The 21,191-nt window shown below is 41.4% G+C and overlaps 1 protein-coding gene across 3 annotated transcripts; it reads right to left on the reverse strand.

Annotated features, from left to right (window-relative positions):
* Positions 1 to 1,834: 1,834 nt before the first annotated feature.
* On the reverse strand, positions 1,835 to 20,373 carry rfx4 (regulatory factor X, 4). Of its 3 annotated transcripts, none has more exons than XM_069685943.1 (19): positions 19,601 to 20,373; positions 18,564 to 19,488; positions 16,298 to 16,384; positions 16,028 to 16,088; positions 13,218 to 13,341; positions 11,948 to 12,009; positions 10,752 to 10,965; positions 10,202 to 10,279; positions 9,930 to 10,093; positions 9,212 to 9,312; positions 9,073 to 9,131; positions 8,818 to 8,962; positions 8,434 to 8,528; positions 7,463 to 7,580; positions 6,043 to 6,162; positions 5,544 to 5,702; positions 5,279 to 5,444; positions 5,052 to 5,190; positions 1,835 to 3,110 (listed from the first exon to the last, which is right to left on the reverse strand). In XM_069685943.1, exons 2-19 carry the CDS (start codon positions 18,604 to 18,606, stop codon positions 2,838 to 2,840), a joined length of 2,208 nt encoding a protein of 735 aa, XP_069542044.1. In that variant the 5' UTR covers positions 18,607 to 19,488; positions 19,601 to 20,373; the 3' UTR covers positions 1,835 to 2,837. The 3 variants fall into 3 exon arrangements, with proteins under 3 accessions (XP_069542044.1, XP_069542045.1, XP_069542043.1); XM_069685944.1 differs by having other exon boundaries at positions 5,279 to 5,405; positions 5,544 to 5,705; XM_069685942.1 differs by having other exon boundaries at positions 5,544 to 5,705.
* Positions 20,374 to 21,191: the final 818 nt, after the last annotated feature.

Consider the following 21,191-nt stretch of genomic DNA (forward strand, 5'->3'; position numbering starts at 1 on the left):
TCTCATTAAAAATATCATTAGACCGAAAGGAAATCTATTTAAAGGAAAAGTGTTTTATCCTTTCTGGTTAAAAATCTGCGATGTGGAAATGAAGGAGGTAAAAATTCAGTGATTTCTTCACATAACTTTTTATGTCAATAACTGGGATCAGGATCAGTACCTTGCAAAAGAACTCACCTTTTCACATTTTGCAGTGTTACAATATGTTATTCAAATTGATTTCTTTGGGCTTTGATCCACAAATAATATTCTTGGATCTGTTGTTCTGCTGGAAGGTGGACCTCTGTCCCAAGCTCAAGTCTCATGCAGACTGAAACAGAATTGTCCTGTTGTCCTGTATGTAAATCCATCAACCTATCCTCTATCCTGAACCACTTTCCCATTAGCTGCTGTTGAAAGTTTCCCCACAGCATGATTCTGCCTTCGCCTTCTTTCACCGTGGAGATGAAAGCGTTTTATGGGTTAAAACATTAAATGTTAGTCTCATGGCACAAGGAACAGGTATATTTCTATGAAACATTGTGTATTATATATGACTTATAAAGGATATGGCTCATATCTGATCTTAGTGAGGGGTTTAACAGTGAAGAATTCATGTACACTCAAAGTTTTTCATACTTTTATTTGTGAATAATTTACAAAACAATGTACCGAACTCCCTCTCCACCCATCCTTGAAAATTACTATTTGGTGTTTATGTATAACATAGAAACCTGATTAATTTGATTTAAATTTGAGGCTGTAACATGATCAAATTGTGGGATACTTTGATGTTTGCACTCTTGTAAAGATGAAGACATGCACATGTATAAGAAAATCATAGCTGATGTTCTCAGGGATCATTTTCCCTTCATGACCCTGAACAGGAATATTTTTAGGATGAAAAATGAATTCCAGCATGTGAATTTACTTTGTAATGTCTGTTTTTGTCATATACTGATATATTTATTTAAAATATTTAACCAAGTTAGAGACTTAAATATTTTTCTGTAACTGTTCTGTTAGTTTTGGATTTATATTAGATATAGTTGAATCAACATGTTATACACTTCTTTAAAAGTGTATAAGCTGTATATACTGTATAAGCTGTGCTTGATCTGTCAGCACACGTTGCTGACAGCGATGTCGTCCTGCACACCCAGGATCAGCCATCTCACTCTGGAATCTTCAGCGGATATTGATATTGACACTCAGGTCAGCTGATGCAGTCACATTAGTGGGTCGTCATTTTTTTATGTTGCTCTTAACAGGTTTTTATGCATTGAAAGACTCAGTTGTGAGTCCTGCATGATTTTGTGGAGACACAACAGAGGATCTATGTTCCAATAAACACAAACCTCCGCGGGGGTCGGAGGTCAAAGGTTACGGGACTGAGGTGCAATGACCCCAGCACAGCAGGACATTCTCTCTATAGAAATGTAATTCTTTCTGCAGTGTGGCCCTTGTGTTAGTGGCCCAACCCCCCACTGTGTTGTCACCACATGGAGGGAGAAGTAAAACTCAGCTCAGACGACCTCAGAAAATCTTTTCCAACATCAAAGTGGAAGCCGGGTATTTGGGGGAATTGTTGAGGGGAGAGATGGATTTTTAAAAGGCAACGCATGTCAGTAATCATAAATAAATCAATATTTAGGGAAATCTACCTAAAATAATCTATACTTTTTTAACCAATGACTGCCGAAATAAGACAACCTGTTTTTATCTTTACAAAACATTTCTGTGTGTGATGATGTGGACTTTTAAACTGAAAGGATGAAGACAGAACTGAATGAAGAAGACAGTTTGACAAAGAGGACTCACTGTTTGAAATTGTGAAATTATTTATGTGGCACATTTTCCCCACATACACATCAGTATGAGCTGTGATAGTTTAACAGTTACCACAGACAGTTCCCAGTGCTTTTATTTACAGAAAAGTGACTAGACTTCATGTTACTGTACACTTTGATATTCTCCTTTTTTATAAATACCCATAGGGTAATAGGTCCTCAGTAGCTTTGAGTGCATTATAAAACACACAACCCTAGGTTAATGCGTCTTTACTAACCATACAAAACAGAGAACAAAGTACCAATTGTAACATAGAAAATAAAGGATACACCATGTTACAAAGTTACAGAAAATACATACTATATATATATATTTATATCTCGCACAGTTGTTTTTGAGTCACAGCATTCAATCATTAAAAAAAACTATCCAACATGAAGACACCTAAACACACCACTCAGGGCTTTTCATGAGTTTGTGTGTCTTGTGATGTTTTGGCTTTGTGCCACAGTGTGTAACTGGTGTCCAAAAGAGCGTTAAGGCAGTTCAGTTCATCCACATCCTGCAGCTGTGACGAGCCCACGGCAAGATGCTGCGCGGTGCGGAGCAGCAGGAGGAGACAGCGGTGTCACTGAGATTGTACGGGCGTCAGCGACGGCTAACAGCACACTGATGCTTCAGTCATAAAACAGACTGAGGGTCGGTGGGATGATCTGTGCGCTGAGTTGTGAGACTGATGAGGGAAACTGGCAGAGGTTTACATTCCTTAAAACAAAGGCACAGCTTGGCAGCAGCATTGCACTCTTTTGATTTTGCTGCAAGTTTTGACACTCTACATGATTTGAACGGATATTTCTCCCTCAGCAGTGAGCAAAAACATCGATCGTTGGAGAAATTAAACTTAACCTCTGCACAAATTACACAACAATCATCGGGGTATTTTTGAATTGTCCATACGTCCTTATCATGATTCATAATACCTTGCATTGGTATACTCCTCTATCTGCTCCTCCTGTCTCTTCATGTACATGATTGGAAGTGTTCAGACAATTTGCATCAACATGGAGCTATTTGGCCCAGCCTGTGGTGGCCTCTCCGTTGATGTAGGCGAAGCCGGGGAAATGCTGCGAGTGTTCGTACTCTGAGTTCCTGCGCGGGCCCAGAGGAGAGTACATGTCCCCGGAGGTGGCGTAGCGGGATGAATGCATAGGCGGGCTGGTGTAACAGCTGTTAGCCGGTGACACATCTGGCCACCGGGGGGCGACAGGTGCAGGGTGTAACCGAGGAGTGCTGCCCATCAAGCAAGGCTCCATTCGAGACATCTGGCCGTTGAGTTGGTACTGTGGGAAGGAAAGAAGTGATGTGGTCATCAGTGAGACACGCATAAAGAACAATGAATAGGCAAAAGGTCAAATAGTGGCTTCTCCATTATGTCGGGAATAAACTGGTGGAGAAATAATAAGTCTTTATTTGTTATTTGGTGTGGAAGTAGATTCTTTTTCTGTATTGGCAGGTAAAGCTGACGAGTGACAGGAAATGTGGGAAATAAAGAGAGAGGAGATGGGGGCACACTCCCCCAGGTGAGCTACAGAGTGACCCGAGGTATTCAAAGTTAAACATACTGATAAAAAGTACTCATAAGGACAGCTGTGACCCTCCATGTGTAACTTTATAATTACAGTATATTAAGATCTACAGAGTCCTGACCTCCGCGTCCTCACAGGGAGCTGATATCAGCCGTGTGCTGGGTGTGAACTGACCCTGCTGATGGTAATTTCCTGTCAGGGGAAATTGCTTCACGAGTTGCACCACAGTGGTCAAAATAGAAAATTAAGCCACTTAAGAAAATTAGACATCAGCTGAAAAAGTGTTTTTTTCCTGTTATTTTTGTTGCCCATGGTGACTGAACCCAAGCATCAAGACTAAATCTGCCTGTTGACAAGAACGTGTTGAACAGATGGGATCCGAGGAAGTTTTTCTGTTCATCTCGGCTGCGTCCCAAACCTCTAACACGGACAGAGCGCAGGCATTGTGCCCGATTTATCTCAGACAGGCTTAAAAAAAAAAGTGGAAGTAGGACCCTTTTCTCTTTTCACACTAAATATAAACACGACAGTCGCCTCCTTTATGAGGGATCACGGCATGGAAAAAGACAGTCAGTGCAGGTCAGAGAGCAGAACAGGCGGCTCAGCTGCCTCTTGTTCACAGGCAGAAAAGACACCATTGAATAACAATATTTTAATAAACGCCCCCTTGCCCTGCTCTGTGGCCACCGGCTCACACAGATGAAGAGACTATTGAGAGCTGGAAAGAGGAGTAACGGAGCAGGGCCCCTCTTGGCCCAGGCCGAGCCACCTTTCACTGTCTGCTTCCGCTGCGTTGAGAGGGTGATTCTGGGACTTTTAGAAACACTGCGACCGCTGAGGCCCAGCTGAGCTCCTCCCACTATAAAGCCAGCGGAGGCTGGAGGGCCCTTGACAGGAAATTACCATCAAAAGAGTAAACTCACACCAGTCGCTACACGAGCTGTAACATCAGCGACGCCTCATCTTAACACGTTTTTTTCCCCTCACGTTTAAATCTTCTGTTTGCTCTCTTTTAAGGACGGTTCAGGTTTAACGCTGCATGTTGCTCTGTGTTTGAGGATGAATGCAGTTTGCATACAGTTCAGACACACACACACACTCTCATTTTTATACACATCATCGCAACAAAACATCAAATCGATTTTGTTTTCGTTGAATGACTAATGTTACACTCACTGTACGCCGTTCTCACTGCATACTCGTACTCTTCTCAGGATCAGTTTTAGGATCTTTATTCTATATCTCTCTATCTCTTTATACTTTTCCTGCACTACGTTTCGCAGGGAAATATTGACCTTTTTAGCTCATTATGTTTAGCAGAAAAACTACAACATAAATAATTTGTTGAAATATGTTAACTATAAAATACAAATCACTGGTTATGTATCACTAAAAATAATAACAATCAACACATGGCGCTCTGATTGGTTATGATTGTAAGTCACTTTTATCAATAATACTTCTGTATGTTTCATTTTTTCTTTTCTCGCACATTACTTTTGAAGTTTCACGTACATAAGTGTCAGTCTATAAACAGTAGCTCATCCTCTACCGTTTGTCACCTATCAAGCCTCACTTTAGTTCTAGCTCGCTTAGTGTCAACTTTTGTTTTATATATTTATCTATCTATATATCTCTTGAGGTGATATCTTCTAAAACAACATGAACCCCAGTCGCTGGGTGCCCGGGACTGACCTGTGCAGACGAGCGGTGGTAGGTGGAGTAGTGGAGGGGGGGTGGGATCGTCGACTCATGGGCCAGACTGGGATACTGGCTCTGGATGGAGTGAGGATGCTGGTTGGCGTAGCTGCCGTAGTTGTAGCTACCAGTGTACCTACAATAGAGTTAACAAGTTCATTCAGAGAAATGTAAGTGTTTCAAACTGCCTTAAAAACGGATTTAGATACTAAAATCATAAATACCCATGCTCCTCTCTGTGCGTGTAAACGGGCATCCGGTGAGCGGAGGACGGAGGAGGGACTGGAGCGCTGTTCCTCATACAGGACAGCTGCTGGCCGGCCTCTGGAGCGGAGCCGCCTGCTGTTGTCACTGTGTATGTAAGGGACCAGGTATATGACTGAACAGCGCCTGGCAGACACATATACACACACAGAGACACATGTGTTGGCGCAGAGGAACTACATGTGCTCAGAAGTTGTTGAAGATATCTGAGAGCGACTGTCTCACCTGTGGTGGGGGTGACGCCGGCGTACTCGGGGGACACGGCCGCTGTGGGGGAGCTGGCCGAGGAGACGCCCACAGAGTGGACGGAGCGAGCGGGAGAGAAGGATGCTGGAGACGGAGAGGTGGGGGTGGTTTCAGTCATGGTGAATTCCTCCTCTCTCTCTGCTGAAGGCGTCGACAGAGGAAAGAAATGAAATAAAGAAATTAATACAATAAAGAAATATAATGAATATGCACATTATTGTTTCCTACAGCCCAAAGTGATGCCTTCAATTTGTTCTCGTTTTGTCCGACAACAGTCCAAAAGTCTGTTTAGTTTGTTTCTACTTGAATTAAAGAAAAGCAGAAAATCATCACAATCACTGAGACAACACAATTAAAACAAACAAAACAATATAATTCTTGAAAATCTTCAGTAACACAATCTTCGTATCTCCTGCTGCAGACATTTTGCAGCTGCTCTGTCATGACTTATCGGTTAGACCTCCTGTCATGATCTCACCTGTGCTGCCTTCTCCCTTCATGGCCCTCATGAGTTCGTTGGCCCTCTCCTGGCAGTGCAGGGACTCCAGCAGGTAAAGCACGTAGTCATCAAACATGAGGTGGATCAGGTGGAAGGAGCCTGCGCAGACAGACGGGAGGAAGACGTGTTATTTTTACCAAACACTAGGAGGAAGTATTAAAATGTGACGCATTAACATGGATGAGGACATAAATGATGTCGGCCATTAAGCGTTTCTAAAAGCATCCGAGTGATGACATCACATCCTGCAGACTGACAGGAGGGCATCTGTTATTAAAAAAGAAGCAAGTGTGTTTTTTCCGTGTTCAGACTCAGTGGCAGAAATATGTCCGCTGACCCCGGGGTCGCACGGAAGATGGGACCTTGGCATGTGAGGGAGCGTCACAATTGTGTCATTGTGCCGGTCGCTGTGGCCGCAGTGCGCATAATAAACACTTGTGGCTATTCAGGGGAGCGGGGTGTAATAGTGACCGGTCATAAAATGGAAAAGACAGCAAACACATCAGGAGAGGGGAGGGCCGGCTTTTGTTAATAAGCTGTTTGTGCACAGAGACCTGCTTTATCAAAACACTGCAACCAGCTGTGTCTTTGATATTCACAGACACAAGGAGAGGAAAGAGAAGCCATCTTCCTTTCTTTGATTTTTACTACTCTTCACTTATTGCAATCCTTGTTGTGCACAACAAGCTATTAAAGCAGCCAGTTTACTTGTTTCTCCTGTCCTTAGTTTAGACTTTAAGTTCATGCCGTAGAGGAATCTACAGAGGTGTGAGAGGAAGAGATATTTTGAGCTTGTTTTGTTATGGTCCAGGTAACAGGGTAATATTTAAGATGCTCAGCGCAAATTACTTACGTAAGCATTGATGGTCCATGGATGTAAAGTTATCTACATTATAAACACGTCGCCTGATGAAAACAACTCAATTCTGTCCCAAATGCAGCTACATTACCAAAGTTAAAGATCCTGGTTTCCACGGTTACCACCGTCAGAAACAGGCAGGTTTTTTGTTCTCCTTGAAAATAAAGACGAAGAGTTTATGCGATTTGATTTGGTGAAATTAAAGACAAAGTCGATTTCATGTTTCATACTTAGAATATGCTGATTTAAGGGCGGGACTTTTTTGTAAATTGTGCATCTCTAAAGATAACATGAGTTGTGTTATAGGACGGGAGCTTTTATTGTGGCGGATTTGATTTAAAGTTCCTTCATAACATGGTCTGTTAGAAATGTAACAAATTAGGTTTACTTTCTGACAACCGTGACGGCTTTTTTTTCCATCACAGCCCTCGCTTTATATAAACCATAAATAACCTTCCTGTACGCTCATCCAGACTTGTCAAACGTGTGTACTTCCTGTCTGTTGCCTAGAGTAAGGATGACAAAGCATTAGCGGCTCACCAAAGCTGGGCGCGCTGTGGAGGGTCATATCCCGGATGACTCTGGTACCGAAACACGACCACATCAGCAGGAACTGTTGGGCCACCTTCTTCAGGCACCCGGGCCTCTTCCCTGCCACCTACAGAGAACATTTCCATGAGAAAAGAGGGGGAAGGGTCGGGATGCCGGGGTAGAATTAACCCCTGGGTCCGCGTTGGGGCTTAACCCTCAGGAACGAAAAACATGTCAACAAGTCAACTATTTAATTTGCCCCCGGGGACACGCCTTCCTATTGAACCATTGTCTGCGCAGTCCAAGACGTTGCCAGGGCGACCAAATTTTACAAGCCAATATCTGGCACATAATGGACGCAAATGGGAAGCTTGAAGACATCATTAACTGGGAGGATTGCAACCTAAGTGCCTGTGTGGAAGAAAGAGGCGCAGAGACGAGTGGGCTTCAGCAGCAGGTGTCTCCTGAGGGCAAAATGATTTGACTTCTGCTGCACAAACACTTCAAACATTTACTTTAAACAACTTCCTGATATTAAATAACTATATAAACGACACCTTAGGAACGTGAAGAGACACTTTACTCAAAAATGCTGAGTCAGGCAAGGTCTTAACACCCATGACTGAAAAAAACAATTATAGGGGAGATGAAACTGCTAATGTAATGAATTTCTCTGTGTCAAAAAGACTTCAAACATATCATTTTGAACACTAATGACCACAATAAAAAACTGTTGGTCTTAACATGGTACGGCAACGTCTCTGGCTTCTTTCCATTTCTAAAAAATCTTCACTTTTTCATACGTGAACCCTAATATTTAGGTTGTATTGTGTTGTAATGTTTATACATCTTTTGGGTTTGTTTTTCATATAAGCCATTTACATGTTTCTGCCACACCCACACGTTTATATTTTCTTTACAAGCTTTCTATTTTTGTATTCTTGTGTGAAAGAAACTAAACAAAGGGTTTGCTCTCTGACCTTGACGACACAGCGGTCCACCATGGAGTCCAGCCACTCGATGTACGCCTCGATGGGAGACTGCTCCTCCAGTAGACGGTCAAACTCCTGATACACTGTGACGGCAGATGCGGACAGGTCAGGTTACATCATATTTTTACATCTTTTAAAACATCAGGTTGCAAAACATCTTCTGTGACCTTCGACCCCGTCAGGACCGACTTAGAGGAGCGGGGCCGGGTGACTCGGAGATGCTCCACGGGGGTGTTTCAGCGGAGAGTGAACTTGTTTAACCTTTTGCTCTTCATCATTAACGCTTTGACTCTGCTGGTCGTGGGAATGATTGTCCCCCTGTGTGTGCTGAGTAAAGTGTAACTCTCTGCTTGTGTTAAAGTGGAACCTTACAGTGGATAATAAGCTGCCTGTGCTCCTCTTGTGAGTCCTCCATGGTGTAAAGTGTCTGCTTGGTGATGCTGTTCAAGTCCACATTCCTCCAGTCCTCCAGCATTTGAAAGGTGATGTCGGCACTGTTTATCACAGTCCGCGATGCCTGGGGACAGATAAATCAACAATATTACTCACACAAGCATACCCATATCTCTTATCAGCTGTTTGTTCATATGGATTTTATTAAAAGAACATTCAGTACGTGACGGGCACCTGACAGAGATGGTTTAATGAAGTTTGCCGCTTTAGAACCTGAGAAAACCTCCTGGACACTGCAAACAAACAAGAAATAAGGTTAAGCCTGCGAGCGTCATCGTCACACATGATGACCAGAGGAGGATTTTATACCCACGTTCAAATTTGATGTTCCTCAGGTTTTCAGGAAGGTCGTGAAGTGCAATTTTCAGCCACTCATCGAGCTGTTTGGCAAATTTACGAATAACCTGAGTCAAACTGTGCGGAGGAGGGAAAACAGGAACGATATTAATTAAAGCAGCAACTGACATATATTCATTATATGACTTACTATGCTGATCATTGTTTTAAAAAGATGATTATTTTTTTGGTCTAAACCAACGATGCTGAAAAAACCTGCAGACAAATCCAGTAAAATGTTGTTTCAAAGCTCAAAGAACAAACTTTTATAAGTTCGATAATTTACGGCCTTTTGCCACAAAAATGTGTGAATACATGTAATTATATTCTCCAAACCCTGTTACAGGCTGAACATACAAAATGTTGCTGCAAACCCTTTAACTTAATAATTTAATTTAAGTGAACCTCACTGATGTGTGTGCAGATCATAGAAGAGATGTGCTAAAGCACTTTTAGTTCACACACTGATTTATACAGCTTATATAGCAGCACACAGTTAAATGTAAAGTACTGTAAGAAGTCTATACACCTTTGAAGTTTGTTTAATTCTCTTAACCAAATGATCCTTCTGACAGCAGCTTTCATGCACACTGCAGGTTTGCACAAACTATCCTATCAGACCACACACGTCCTGTCGGGTTTTAGTGACAGCACATTTGCTCATTTGAAGAGTAAAGGTTAGAACATGCGCTCACCTATCAGGCAGTGCTTGCAGGACGGTGGGCATCAGCACCCCGGAGATGGCCTTGTAGAGGATGGAGTCGCACACACCGACTATGTTCACCACCGTCGGGGAACCGAGGACAGGCAGCATGTGGGGGGGCATGCCCTGCCAGAAGTGCAGCAAGAAGCTTTGGACCTGAAAGCACCGCACGAAGAATAACATTCAATATGAGGAAATAAAAGTTCAACGTCAAATAAAGCAGACTTTTATGTGTAATCTGTGAAACAAAAGAAGGAAGCATGCCTCATCGAAGTTGGCTCTGATAACAGTGTCCAGTATCCTCTGACAGTGCGTCCTGTACATCATGATGAAGGTTGACACCTGTGGACAACAGAGTTTTAAAATAACTGCGTTACAAACTTAAACGCTTTTTTCTCTTTTGGGAACTTTTAAAAAAAAAAAAGTGGTAGAAAAACAAGAGAATAAATCTTGCACAAAGCATGTGAACCAATAAATACATGTAACAGGTCTAGGCTGGAGCGGAGTAATATAAAACAAGCTTTAGAGATCAGCAGAACACAAACCATTTAAAATCATGGCCCCTCTTTAAAAGCCGGACAGCTAGTGCCTGTCCTTTGTCCATTGCTAGATCTTATTATCTCCCCCAAAAGATTAAGAGTTAGTGAGGAGCCAGCATATAAATCCTCAAGGTCCTTCTCTAAATGCAAACCCAGTGAAGGTCCCGGGGCAGATAAAAGGCTGGAGCCAGAGGGGGTGCGAGATGGTGAGATGGTTTAGGAGAGGTGGGAGGAGGGAGGGGCTGTAAGGATGGACTTTTAAAACTCCTGTTTACCCTCTCTTCTGGCAGGCTGGCGGGCAAATTTAGGTCTTTGACATTTGGAAACTCTGGCAGGAGCGTCCCCAGTTTGGAGCGCGGTGAATACGCCACTGTTTGCTTCGTGACCTCTTTCTTCCCCGTCTCGTTCACCCACGCCGCTCCCTTTTTGGAGTACATCACGTCATAATACTGAGAGGACTCCTTCACCGCTATGCCGTAGTAGTGGTACCTGAAAGTGAATGGGAGAAAAGCATCGTTTAAGGACGAGTGGGATCATTAGACCCTTTAGAAAACTGTGAAAGAAATACAATTCACAAAGATTTTTTTTAACATTTTTGTTTTTGTTTTTTAGCAAGACAGCCGTATAACAGGCAAGAGAAAGAAAACCAGTCAACTGAAAGAGAAATGATCAGACAGACATACATACAAAATAGAAATTATAATAATTAAAAAGAAAATATATACTGTTTATAAAATATATATTAAAAGGGCAGGTGGGCAAAATAAGAGAGTAAGACTTTTTTCAAGATGCTGCGCTCAGATTGATTAAGGGTGATACGTAGGTGTGACCTCCTGTGAGGTTGCATTTGGCTGGCTGAGGGGGTTAAGCTTAACGTTAATATAATCTATAACTGGTTTCCATGTTTTCTCAAAATTCTCAATCTCGATTTTTCAAGCTTGAGATGCTGCATCACATCTCTCAGCCGCTGAGTCCAGCTAGGTGAATGAGGCGTCGTCCAATGGAGGAGGATCGATCTCCTTGCGTTACAACTTTCGTTATTCTGAGTTTAGTTGCAGAAAGGTTCTTTGTTTATTTCTCCTGCTGTGCCTAAAATAGCTATCGCAGGATCAGCTCATTTTACAGATTGTGTTTGGAAGATTGAATTCCAATAAGTGGATAGATTTGGACATAGCCAGAATAAGCGCGCTAAGGAGGCAGGTGAGAGTTTACATCTGGGAACACCTTGGAGAGCCTGACAAAGATTTTATATAAAAAGAGATGTTTTTTTACATATACATTCATAACATTTGTTTTAAATTCATTTGTATTTATTTATGTATTTGAGATCTTTGTTGAAACTTCCCAACATGAATAGTAGTTTAGCGCTGTCATCCGATGCAGTAATTCTGCGTGTGCTCGCTGCATGTCGTCTGGGTTGGAGGTTTTATAAATATAAGTATGTAAGTAGTTTATGACCAAATCTACTTACTTGGACTGCCCTCTGGTCCCCAATCTTCTGGTGGTTAACGCTGGAAACTGTTGCCTTATGATCTGTTCATGGTAAAAGAGAAAAGTTATCAAGGTGCCGTTCCTACAGAGAGACGTTTATTATTCATTGTCATGTACGAACAATAAGAAAGTAGAAAATAAGATCGTTTCAATAGAAACTTGTGCATGATTAAAATACTGTACAGCAGAAAAAGGGTTTATTAAACTAATAATCTACACTTTGCGTCACAGGACATTCTGCAGTCGTACAGTTTCCTCCGTCCTCTGTCAGGAGAAGAACATGAAGGTCTCATAGCTGTATCAACAGGGAGGTCTGTAAGGAAAAAAGCGCCATCCATTTATGACATCCAGGGTTGTATTACTTTGCTTTCTCCTTATATCAACAGTCTCCCTTCATCTGTCCTCCCACCGTCCTCTCTCCTCCTCCTCTCCTCTCCCTCCTTCTTCCTTTCCTCTCTTTTTGTCCAAAGAGATTGGCTCCTTGGTCCAGCTCCTGGTGCAGAAACTTTAGCAAACAGTGTAGCTCTCCATTGTGTGGGATGAAAAAAGAGGCCAAGCTGTGAAGTTTCTGTCAGGCCCCGCTTGATAAATGAGCAGACAGGGAGGCAGTCCGGGCCCTCTCTCGTTTTTTTGTCCTGAATCAATGAAGCCTTCCTAAAGGACACCCCACACTGCTCCAGCCACTGATCTAACATTCCGCAACATCTCACCCTTCCAAATTTCCTTTAATTACACATTAATCCAGGCCCCTTCTCTTTTTCAATATCTTCCGACAGGAGCTGCCGAGGGGCGGGGGAGGGCCGGGTTGGGGGGTTGGGGCCGGAGTCCAGGGTACAGAGGATGGCTGGGGGTAGGAAGGCTGAGGAACTCCTTGGGGTTGTGGGAACAGACGAAAGCACATCTCCTTTGGCTCTAGATTATGTGTTCAGTGAACGACCGCGGAGCTTTGCCTGCTTCACACTGAGTTGCAGCAGATATTACTTCAACAGCAGCCAGAGCCGCACAGAACCAACCCAGGCATGATGGCTGATGAGCCCTGATGCTGATGGCTGGGGTCAAGTTATTGATTTATTAAGGGATGCAACACCCAAACGTTGCTCATTATAATCTTGTGTGTAAATGTGCATTAAAACCTTCAAAAGCCTCCTCAGTACACCGACTACAGACTGACCAAACAAAAGTGTTTCATTTGAGGATGTCAAACTGGACACGTGTGAGAATGATGAGGTGCCTTCGTCTCTGCTTCTTACCTTTCCAAAGCTGGCTGCGTTCACAGGCTGCGTGTCGTGCTTCTCACTGAAGTCTAGGTAATGCATATAGAGGGCACTTCTGGGGATACACACACCTTCAGCTATCTCATAGTTCTCTTCTAGCCTGTGAATGAAAATGGGAAAATCCAGAGCGAAAGTTTAAACCCATAAATGCAGTCTAATAGGACTATTTGATGATTTATACAGAAATCACATCACATGCGACAATATAAAGCATCAACATTTACATGCACTACAGTTTGCACCAACAGCGTGCACTACGGACAAACTGCAACTGGATTTAATGATAGCAGGACAGAGCTGTTAGTAAATGTTCTGCAGGACACAACTTTGCATGTTACATCTTCAGCAGACTCTAATCATGACAACCCAGATATCGCTGATATCTCAGTAACACAGACATCAAACCTGCCCCTATGGGAACACGTGTACTAGACAAGATCATTTCCTGATGGAGCAAAATGTTGAATAAAATCAACTCATTTTTTTGTTGGTTTTTCCAACATAACAGGTTGTATTACTTTACTCTTGTCTTGTTTTTTGTGTAGTCTTGTATTACTGCGTCTACCTGGTTTAAGTTATTTGAATGTCGAGTTAATAGTGTTTTTTGCCACGTTGCTGTTTAATTGGTTTTCATTGTAATGACTCATTAACTATTTAAATGTCCAGTAAGCGAAATGTTACATATTATCATTTAATAAAATCAACACCTGTTATGTGAAAGGGTTTCTGGTACTAAAGATCACAATGAGAAACTGTCTGTCTCTGTCAGTGTCTCTAAAAGAATCAAGAGCGATGTAGCTCTGGGTGGTTTCATCTCTTATTTCTGGGGTCCCACAGGGGTCTATTCTTGGTCCCCTTTATTTACAACCTGCCTCTCATCCCTGGGGTAACTAATGCGTCATATTACTGATTTTCATTGCTAAGTGGATTATACCCAACTAGCCTATATGTCACCATAAAGCTTTTTCCCACTGTTATTCTCGATTTCACGCCTTTCTAAAGTTATAACTGCATTTCCAAAAATGTGGTTTTAAACTAGTTTTTTGTTTCAATGAATTCATGATGTTTTATCGGACTTTCTATTGTTAGTTCTGAAAGTAAAGAAATGCGTGACCTTGTTTTTGAAAGGAGCTGTATTACTCTTACATTACAAACACTTATAACACTGATAACACATTAGTATATCAGCAATGTGATGCTTTACATTTGTTTTGGAGTATATCTGCCCCCTAATTGTCCACAAAAGTAATCGCTCACTGCAGCTGACAACAATAACTGAATGTGTGCAAATTATCTGTTTAAAACTCACAAACAAAAGCAAAGTCGAATAACTAAATAACAACTCCTTCACTCATATATCAAATTTATTTGTAGCACGAGGAGCGATGCATACATTTCATAAATCCCAGACCAATGCCTGAAGTTTTAACAGAGGAAGCCATCATGGATCAGGTCACTTCTGATGGTCAGAAGGTGCACCAGACTGATTGAAGTTCAGAGTCTGGACCCTCACTAAGTTGACAAACTATGTTACATTGTTAATAAAAAATATTGTCTGGGCCTTTCTCAGCGTTTTCTAAGCTTATTTCTTAGTCCTGAATAAATGGCTCTTATGTTGCAAATTCATTTGCACAACACATTTATAGTAATTAGAAATATTGTCCATATGGACAATATTTGTAATTACTATAAATGTGTTGTTGTAGGAGCTGCTGTCGTTGTGTTTCAGTGAGACTGTGAACTACCTTCTGAATTAAAGCCATCAGAGAAATATGTTTATATTTTCAGTGAAATAACAGCTAACTAATATGTTTTAGTTAGTTCACATTTTATTTTCCATTAACTGCACTTTAATGATGGTTAATTCACTAATGATTATTCTGTATTGCTGTACACAGTGGTGCTGTTGACACCGTGTGAAAATGACGGTAAAATTTGTAGCAAATTTCACTTTTGTTGGAAGAAAAAAATAACCTCACTATGAACTGTGACATGAGGCCAGCTACAGCAGCATTTAAGTCTTTAAAAGGTTATTCAATGATTTAAAGTAAGGTGTGCCTTTGGTCATGGGGCTGTTAAGCGGGAACATATGAAGTAGAGGCATGTGTGGGGTTTCCTTTTCACACACACAGAGGATATGAGGTGTGTTACATGTCTCTGCTGCTCTGCTCTGAAATACAACAAAATCTCCTGTGATGACAAATAAAACTTTAAAACTGATCCGGTCAGATAATCATAATCAAAATTAAGATTTCAAATAAACTAATTCAGCACTTGATTTTCCTTCCTCTTTAAATACAAACTTTGTTCATAATAAATTAGAATAAAAAAAACTCACATTTGATTTTGGTCCAGTGACACAATTTAAATGTTAATTTAACCGACAGAAAAAAGCCAAAACAGGAAACCAGTTTGTAGAGAAATTGATGTTAGTAGTGTAATCTTTGTGCGTCGTGTAAAACTACGTAAATAAATGCGGCGATTACACCTAACATGACTATTAATGATGAAGGAAATCCTGCACCCAGTTACCACTGCTGACCAGGATTAAGTCAACATAACTACATGCATCATTTTAAATCTTCCCAAATAATTCTATTTTATAAAAGGTATTAATGTTTTATGTTGTTGAATGGAGGATTAAGGTAAAATAATAATTAGATCATATGTTTTTAGAGGACTGCCTTCATCACTTTTACATAAATACAACATTTTAATAACTGCTGTTAGACCTTATGTTCACATACGACGTACGTAAAACATACACTACTTTGTTGATAACTTACCACTCCAGAGTAGCCGGTGTTGAATGTGGTTTAGATGCTCTGTTGTTTTCTTTTTCTTCATCTGAAACAAACAAACAACACATTTGTTGTTTCACATGAGGTAAAAAGAGACATCACAATGTGGCACCAGTGAAAGTCTACACGCCCGACACAATCATGCCAAAACATTAACATCAAAATAACAGTTGCTTTGAACTATAGACAATTAAACACACCACACAACAACAGTGCACAGGACTCCTCAGGGAGCTGTAACAGCGTTCTGCTTACGTTCGTCGTTGGACATGTTCCCCAGAGACGTGTGGCTGGAGTATCGCTTGCTCTCACTCTCGTTGAGGCATCTTTCAATCCAACTCTCTAAAAGGAGACACGATGGACCAAAGGTTGAAACAAAATGCAACACTAATACGACACCTCTTAGCAGCACTCAGAAAAACACTTGATGCTGTTTATATTCAGACAGAACTGATGATGCAATTATAAAAGATTTTTAAATCAATTAAAGGCAAATAAAACAGTTTTTATCCGTTTTTTTTGGGATTCATTTTCATTTAAAGTAAAATTTAAAAACTTTGTGGTGTGAACTCATTTTGTGCCTCATTTCAAAAGAACCAAAGCTGTATTTACATAAACAGTGCAAATCAGGGCCTATAGAGAAACCTTTAAATGTCACTAATGTGACAGGCCGAGCTGACAACAATCGATTGTATGGGCAGCAGTGGCAGCCATGGCTCTATTTGAGATGTTTTCACCAGGACGGCAGGAATCCCGCTTTGTTCCCAGGAGACTACGAGCGTACACACTCGCTTAAAAGAGCCTGTGCACATTACTGAAGCAGTCTGCTGGAATAGAGGCCATTGTCCTGTTTTAATTTCTACTTAGAAAAAGCTCGACTGGTGTTCTTTTTGTGAGCGAGCAGCAGCAAAACACCAAAGCTTTCATGTAGAAACCGCCCGACACACAGACGGGAAAGACGTTTCAAATTCTTGTATTTGCTCTAACAAAGATGTTTAACAATTAAATAAGAAGAAAATTAACATGTTTAATCAGCTCCTGCTGGAAGTGAGTGCTGCAAAGAGTTTCTCTTTTAAATTTTAATAAGCTACTTCTTTACATTAAACTCCTGAACAGAGAAATGTAAATAATCTAGTGAATAAGGACTCTTATTGCAACTGTAACTAGGAAGTACTGTGTGCACTTTTACTTTAGAATAAAATAAAGTACCTAAAAGTTATTTCTAACCTGTTAATCAAAATAAAAACTCCACATTTTTCTTAAAATCCTGTTTAACTTCTATTTTCTGCATGTGGACTGACAACAGTCACCGTAGCAGTTGTTGCTTGGACAGACTGTTGGCAGGACGACCTGTTGTTGGATTCAGAGGTCGACGATATTTAAAAGTTTTAGTAGTTTACACTTGATGAGGAATATTCACCTCGACGTTCGGCACGTGCTGAAAATGTTCATTTGAAGCTCACATTAAAGGTCTTAATTAATTAATCCATGCTTATCAATTTTCACATTAAAACTACTGCCGGTTTATCATGAGGCCTTTAACTGTGTATTTTAAGGCTGAATAACTGATTTCGTCTTCTGACAGTATTTTGCTTATGTGTGCTAAAAATCCTGAAACATTGAAACCCTGTAAATGTGAAAGTGAACCCACTGTAGTGGAGCTGATTCTCCACACAGGCTCAGATCTCAAGCTTCATTTGACACAGGAACAGATAAGTTGGGGATCTAAATAATTGGATTAAATTTGATCAGCAAGTCGAACGAGTGTTCACTCATTTATCAACACACATTCAGAGATAAACTACTCTTTACTGCAGCTGCATGCTACACATTATTCTCCTTACTGCAAGTGATTTAAAAAATCTGTAACTAAACATTTAATCACCTGCAACAAATTCTGCAGCCAGTTCTGAGCAGATTAGAAACTGTTAACTTTTTTAATCACAATTAGACATTAATGTTTCTGATAACTAAATTATGTTCTCACTTTTACCAGATTACAAAATATTGTACACCATATTCAGTTTGGAAGTTTAATAAAAGCTTTAGTTTGTCAAATTTTGGTCATAAAATAACAGAAAAAAGCAGAAAACAGCAGATAGCATCCTCAAAGTCGACGATGATGTGCAATTTAATCAGTTTTTATTGGGGATCGAAATAATTTCTACCCTCCTAATCATGAATAGAGATGTTTTAATTGGTTAGACTAACAAATAATAAAAGACAACAAAAAGCCCCGTGTTCGAGCCAAAGCTTGAGATTTCCGGACTATTTTCTGTCACTTTCTTAGAAATCTTCTAATAAAGCGTTTGTCTAAACACACTCATTCATAACGAGCTGTAGAATAAATTAATAAATTAAATAAGTGATAAAAAAGTTTAAAAAGAAATCAACATCCAGACACTTTGACTAAACGACAGAGAAAGTTTCCCAGCAGCAGCAGAAGCTCTCACACCGAACAGAAGCGAGATTTCTCAGCACATCCGGACGAGTCAAAGCGAGCAGAGTTTCACAGACTGACCTGTGGAATCCATATCAGGCTCCTCCAGCAGCCCGCAATGCATCCTCTTCCCATCAACGACACTGGCTCCTCCAAGAAAATGGCTTAGTGCACGTTTCCCCCTCCTCAGCGGCTCTCTCCCCTTTGCTCGCTCTGTGTTTCCGTGACCACTGCCCGTCACGGGAGATGTTGAGGATCTGAGGTTCGCCCACAGAGGGGTGGACTTGGCGGAGGAGAGGGTGGGGGGGAGGTGGGAAGAAGGGAGGAAAAAAGGGGGTGGGGGGGGGTAGAGACTCCAGAAATCCAGCGGGGGGAAAGCCAGACCCGTCAAAATGTTTGCTGATGTTTCATGGGAAAGGGGCTGATTTTATAGGAGCCCTGATGGGGACATGTCATTGATAGGCTTGGAAGGCTGATGAATGGCCCCAAGTCAGATGGGGATGTGGCAAGGCTCACTGGAAGTCTTTTGTGGGGCTGTTTTGAATAAGAAAAGCTCCCTCCCAACGAAAAAAAAGAGGCTTAGATCTACGCAGTCCTAACACTGTGGCCTCCCCGTCTCCCATTATGGCATTTAATACGTTTTTATACACCCCAGAGCTCCATATAAACATACATCCCTCCACAACCGCCGCTCCTGCCTCTCCTTCTGATTCTAACCCCCACTTTACATCCTGCAGACACTTGTTGCTTCGTTTGATCTATTTCTCACCTCTTTCCACCGTCAAACCATCTTTGTGATCACTTTTTCACAGAGTCAACACATTCACACATAAAAACACTCAGAATCACACCAGTGTGAATTTACTGGTGGAGTTCTCTCCTTTTTGCGCACTCTTTTTGCAACCTTATTTTTGGTGTGCCTCTGAGAAGAGGGAACGGTCACAAAGGGGGGGAAGTAAAAGTGCAAAGCCCGAGGCTGGGAGGGCTCTGATGGAGTGCCTGAGAGCTGGAGAAGGGAAAGCTGTGATTAGAATATGAATGGAACCACAGGAGAGGGGGAGAGGAGAGGGGAAAGAAGAGGGGAGAGGAGAAAGGCGGATTATGGCTGAATTACTCACCACACCATGGATAGCAAAAAGGAGGACTTTCTCCACCAGTGCGCAGGCGTGGGCACCGCTGATGCTGCTTCTCAGTGACACACAATGTGCAGACACCTGGGAGCAGGTGTGGGACAGGGCGGCAGTAACATCTCAGGGTCACACTCTATTAAAACATCTCAGACAGGAAGTAAAAAAAGAAAGAAGTGTAATCCAAACAGGAAATCATGTTGCTGCCTGCAAAGATTCTTAGTGAAAGTTTTAACAAGCACAACACTATAACAACACATTGATGACAACATATTCACAGGGCAGAGCACAGCCGTGACCTAAAAAGAGGATCTAATTAATTTCAGTCAAACGAGGAGAAGGTGGAGTCTGCGCCTCCTTCAGTTGTCGTCCTTTTCCCCCCCCACGCCGTTATCTGCTTATTAGAGCCAAATAAAATAGGACAGGTGCAGCCACCAAAAGAGCCTCTTCCACCCGTCCTATTCTCACACACTCGGCCCGCACAAACGGATGTGTACTGCTTTTGTTCACTGAAAAGGCCCCAATTGAGTTGTGTGTGTATGTGCGAGTGGGGGGTATAGTTACGCTACATACGACATGTTGGTGGATTTTAAAGAGGAGGCCATGTGACTCAGAGCAACTTTCTGCTCCACATGACACGAGTGAGGGGCTGCTGCGGGGTTTTCTATGTGTCAGGGTTGAATCGAGCATCCAGCTGTTTGTTCGTCACATTTATGGCAAAGAATTTCAATTAGATTTGAGTCTTTTTTTCAGGAAAAATATGATTTCACCTCTCAGATCAAAATATTTCTATTCTCTGTATTGATACATTGATCTATGATTGCAAACTGAATATTGTGGGACAGCTGGTTACACAAAAATTAGACATTTAATGAATTTATCGTGAAATTCTGACGTTCAACTTATGACATTTTTCAACATTTTAATCGACCATTAAACTACAAAATCCTCCGCAGATTCTCCGCGAATGGAAAATAATCGTCAGACCTAAAAATCATAATAAGGCAAAATACTATTTAAAATAACAGATTAAAGAAAATAAAGGCTTACATTTTTCAATAATGTGATTTAAAATGGATTTTGTTTCTTTCCTTGTTGAAATTGTCCCTCTTGTTGGATGTTGATGCTCTGATCCACCATTCTTTTTTTTGGTGGTTTCATTTCTTATTTGATGGAAACAGTAACCAAAGGTCAGATTTTGGAGCTTTTATAAGAACATGAATGCACCGTAGGTTACCCCTGAATTTAAAGGAGCAATTTGCCCCTGGAAAAATCCACTGTCAGTCAAAGCTGATGTTCTCTGTAATCGATAGAAGCAAGAATATTTGAAATTGGCGCCATAGCTGTGGAGAAAGTTCTACAAACAGCTCGTGGTTTTGCCCATTGTACATTCCTACAACACCCAGCGTGCATTGCGCCCCTCCCTCTGAGCAAGAGACACTGGAGTGAAACACTACCTGCAGGTAATAGCTCAGAGCGGTACAGAAAGAGAGTCCGAAATACGACGAGAATATACCGGTGGATTGTCTAAAAAATCCTCAGGTCTGCAGTCTACATTTCAAACCTGACGATTCTGACAGAC

Source organism: Semicossyphus pulcher, unplaced genomic scaffold (genome assembly GCF_022749685.1).
Source record: "Semicossyphus pulcher isolate SPU_LCO1_2020_fin unplaced genomic scaffold, fSemPul1.0.p SCAF_8, whole genome shotgun sequence".
NCBI lineage: Eukaryota > Metazoa > Chordata > Actinopteri > Labriformes > Labridae > Semicossyphus > Semicossyphus pulcher.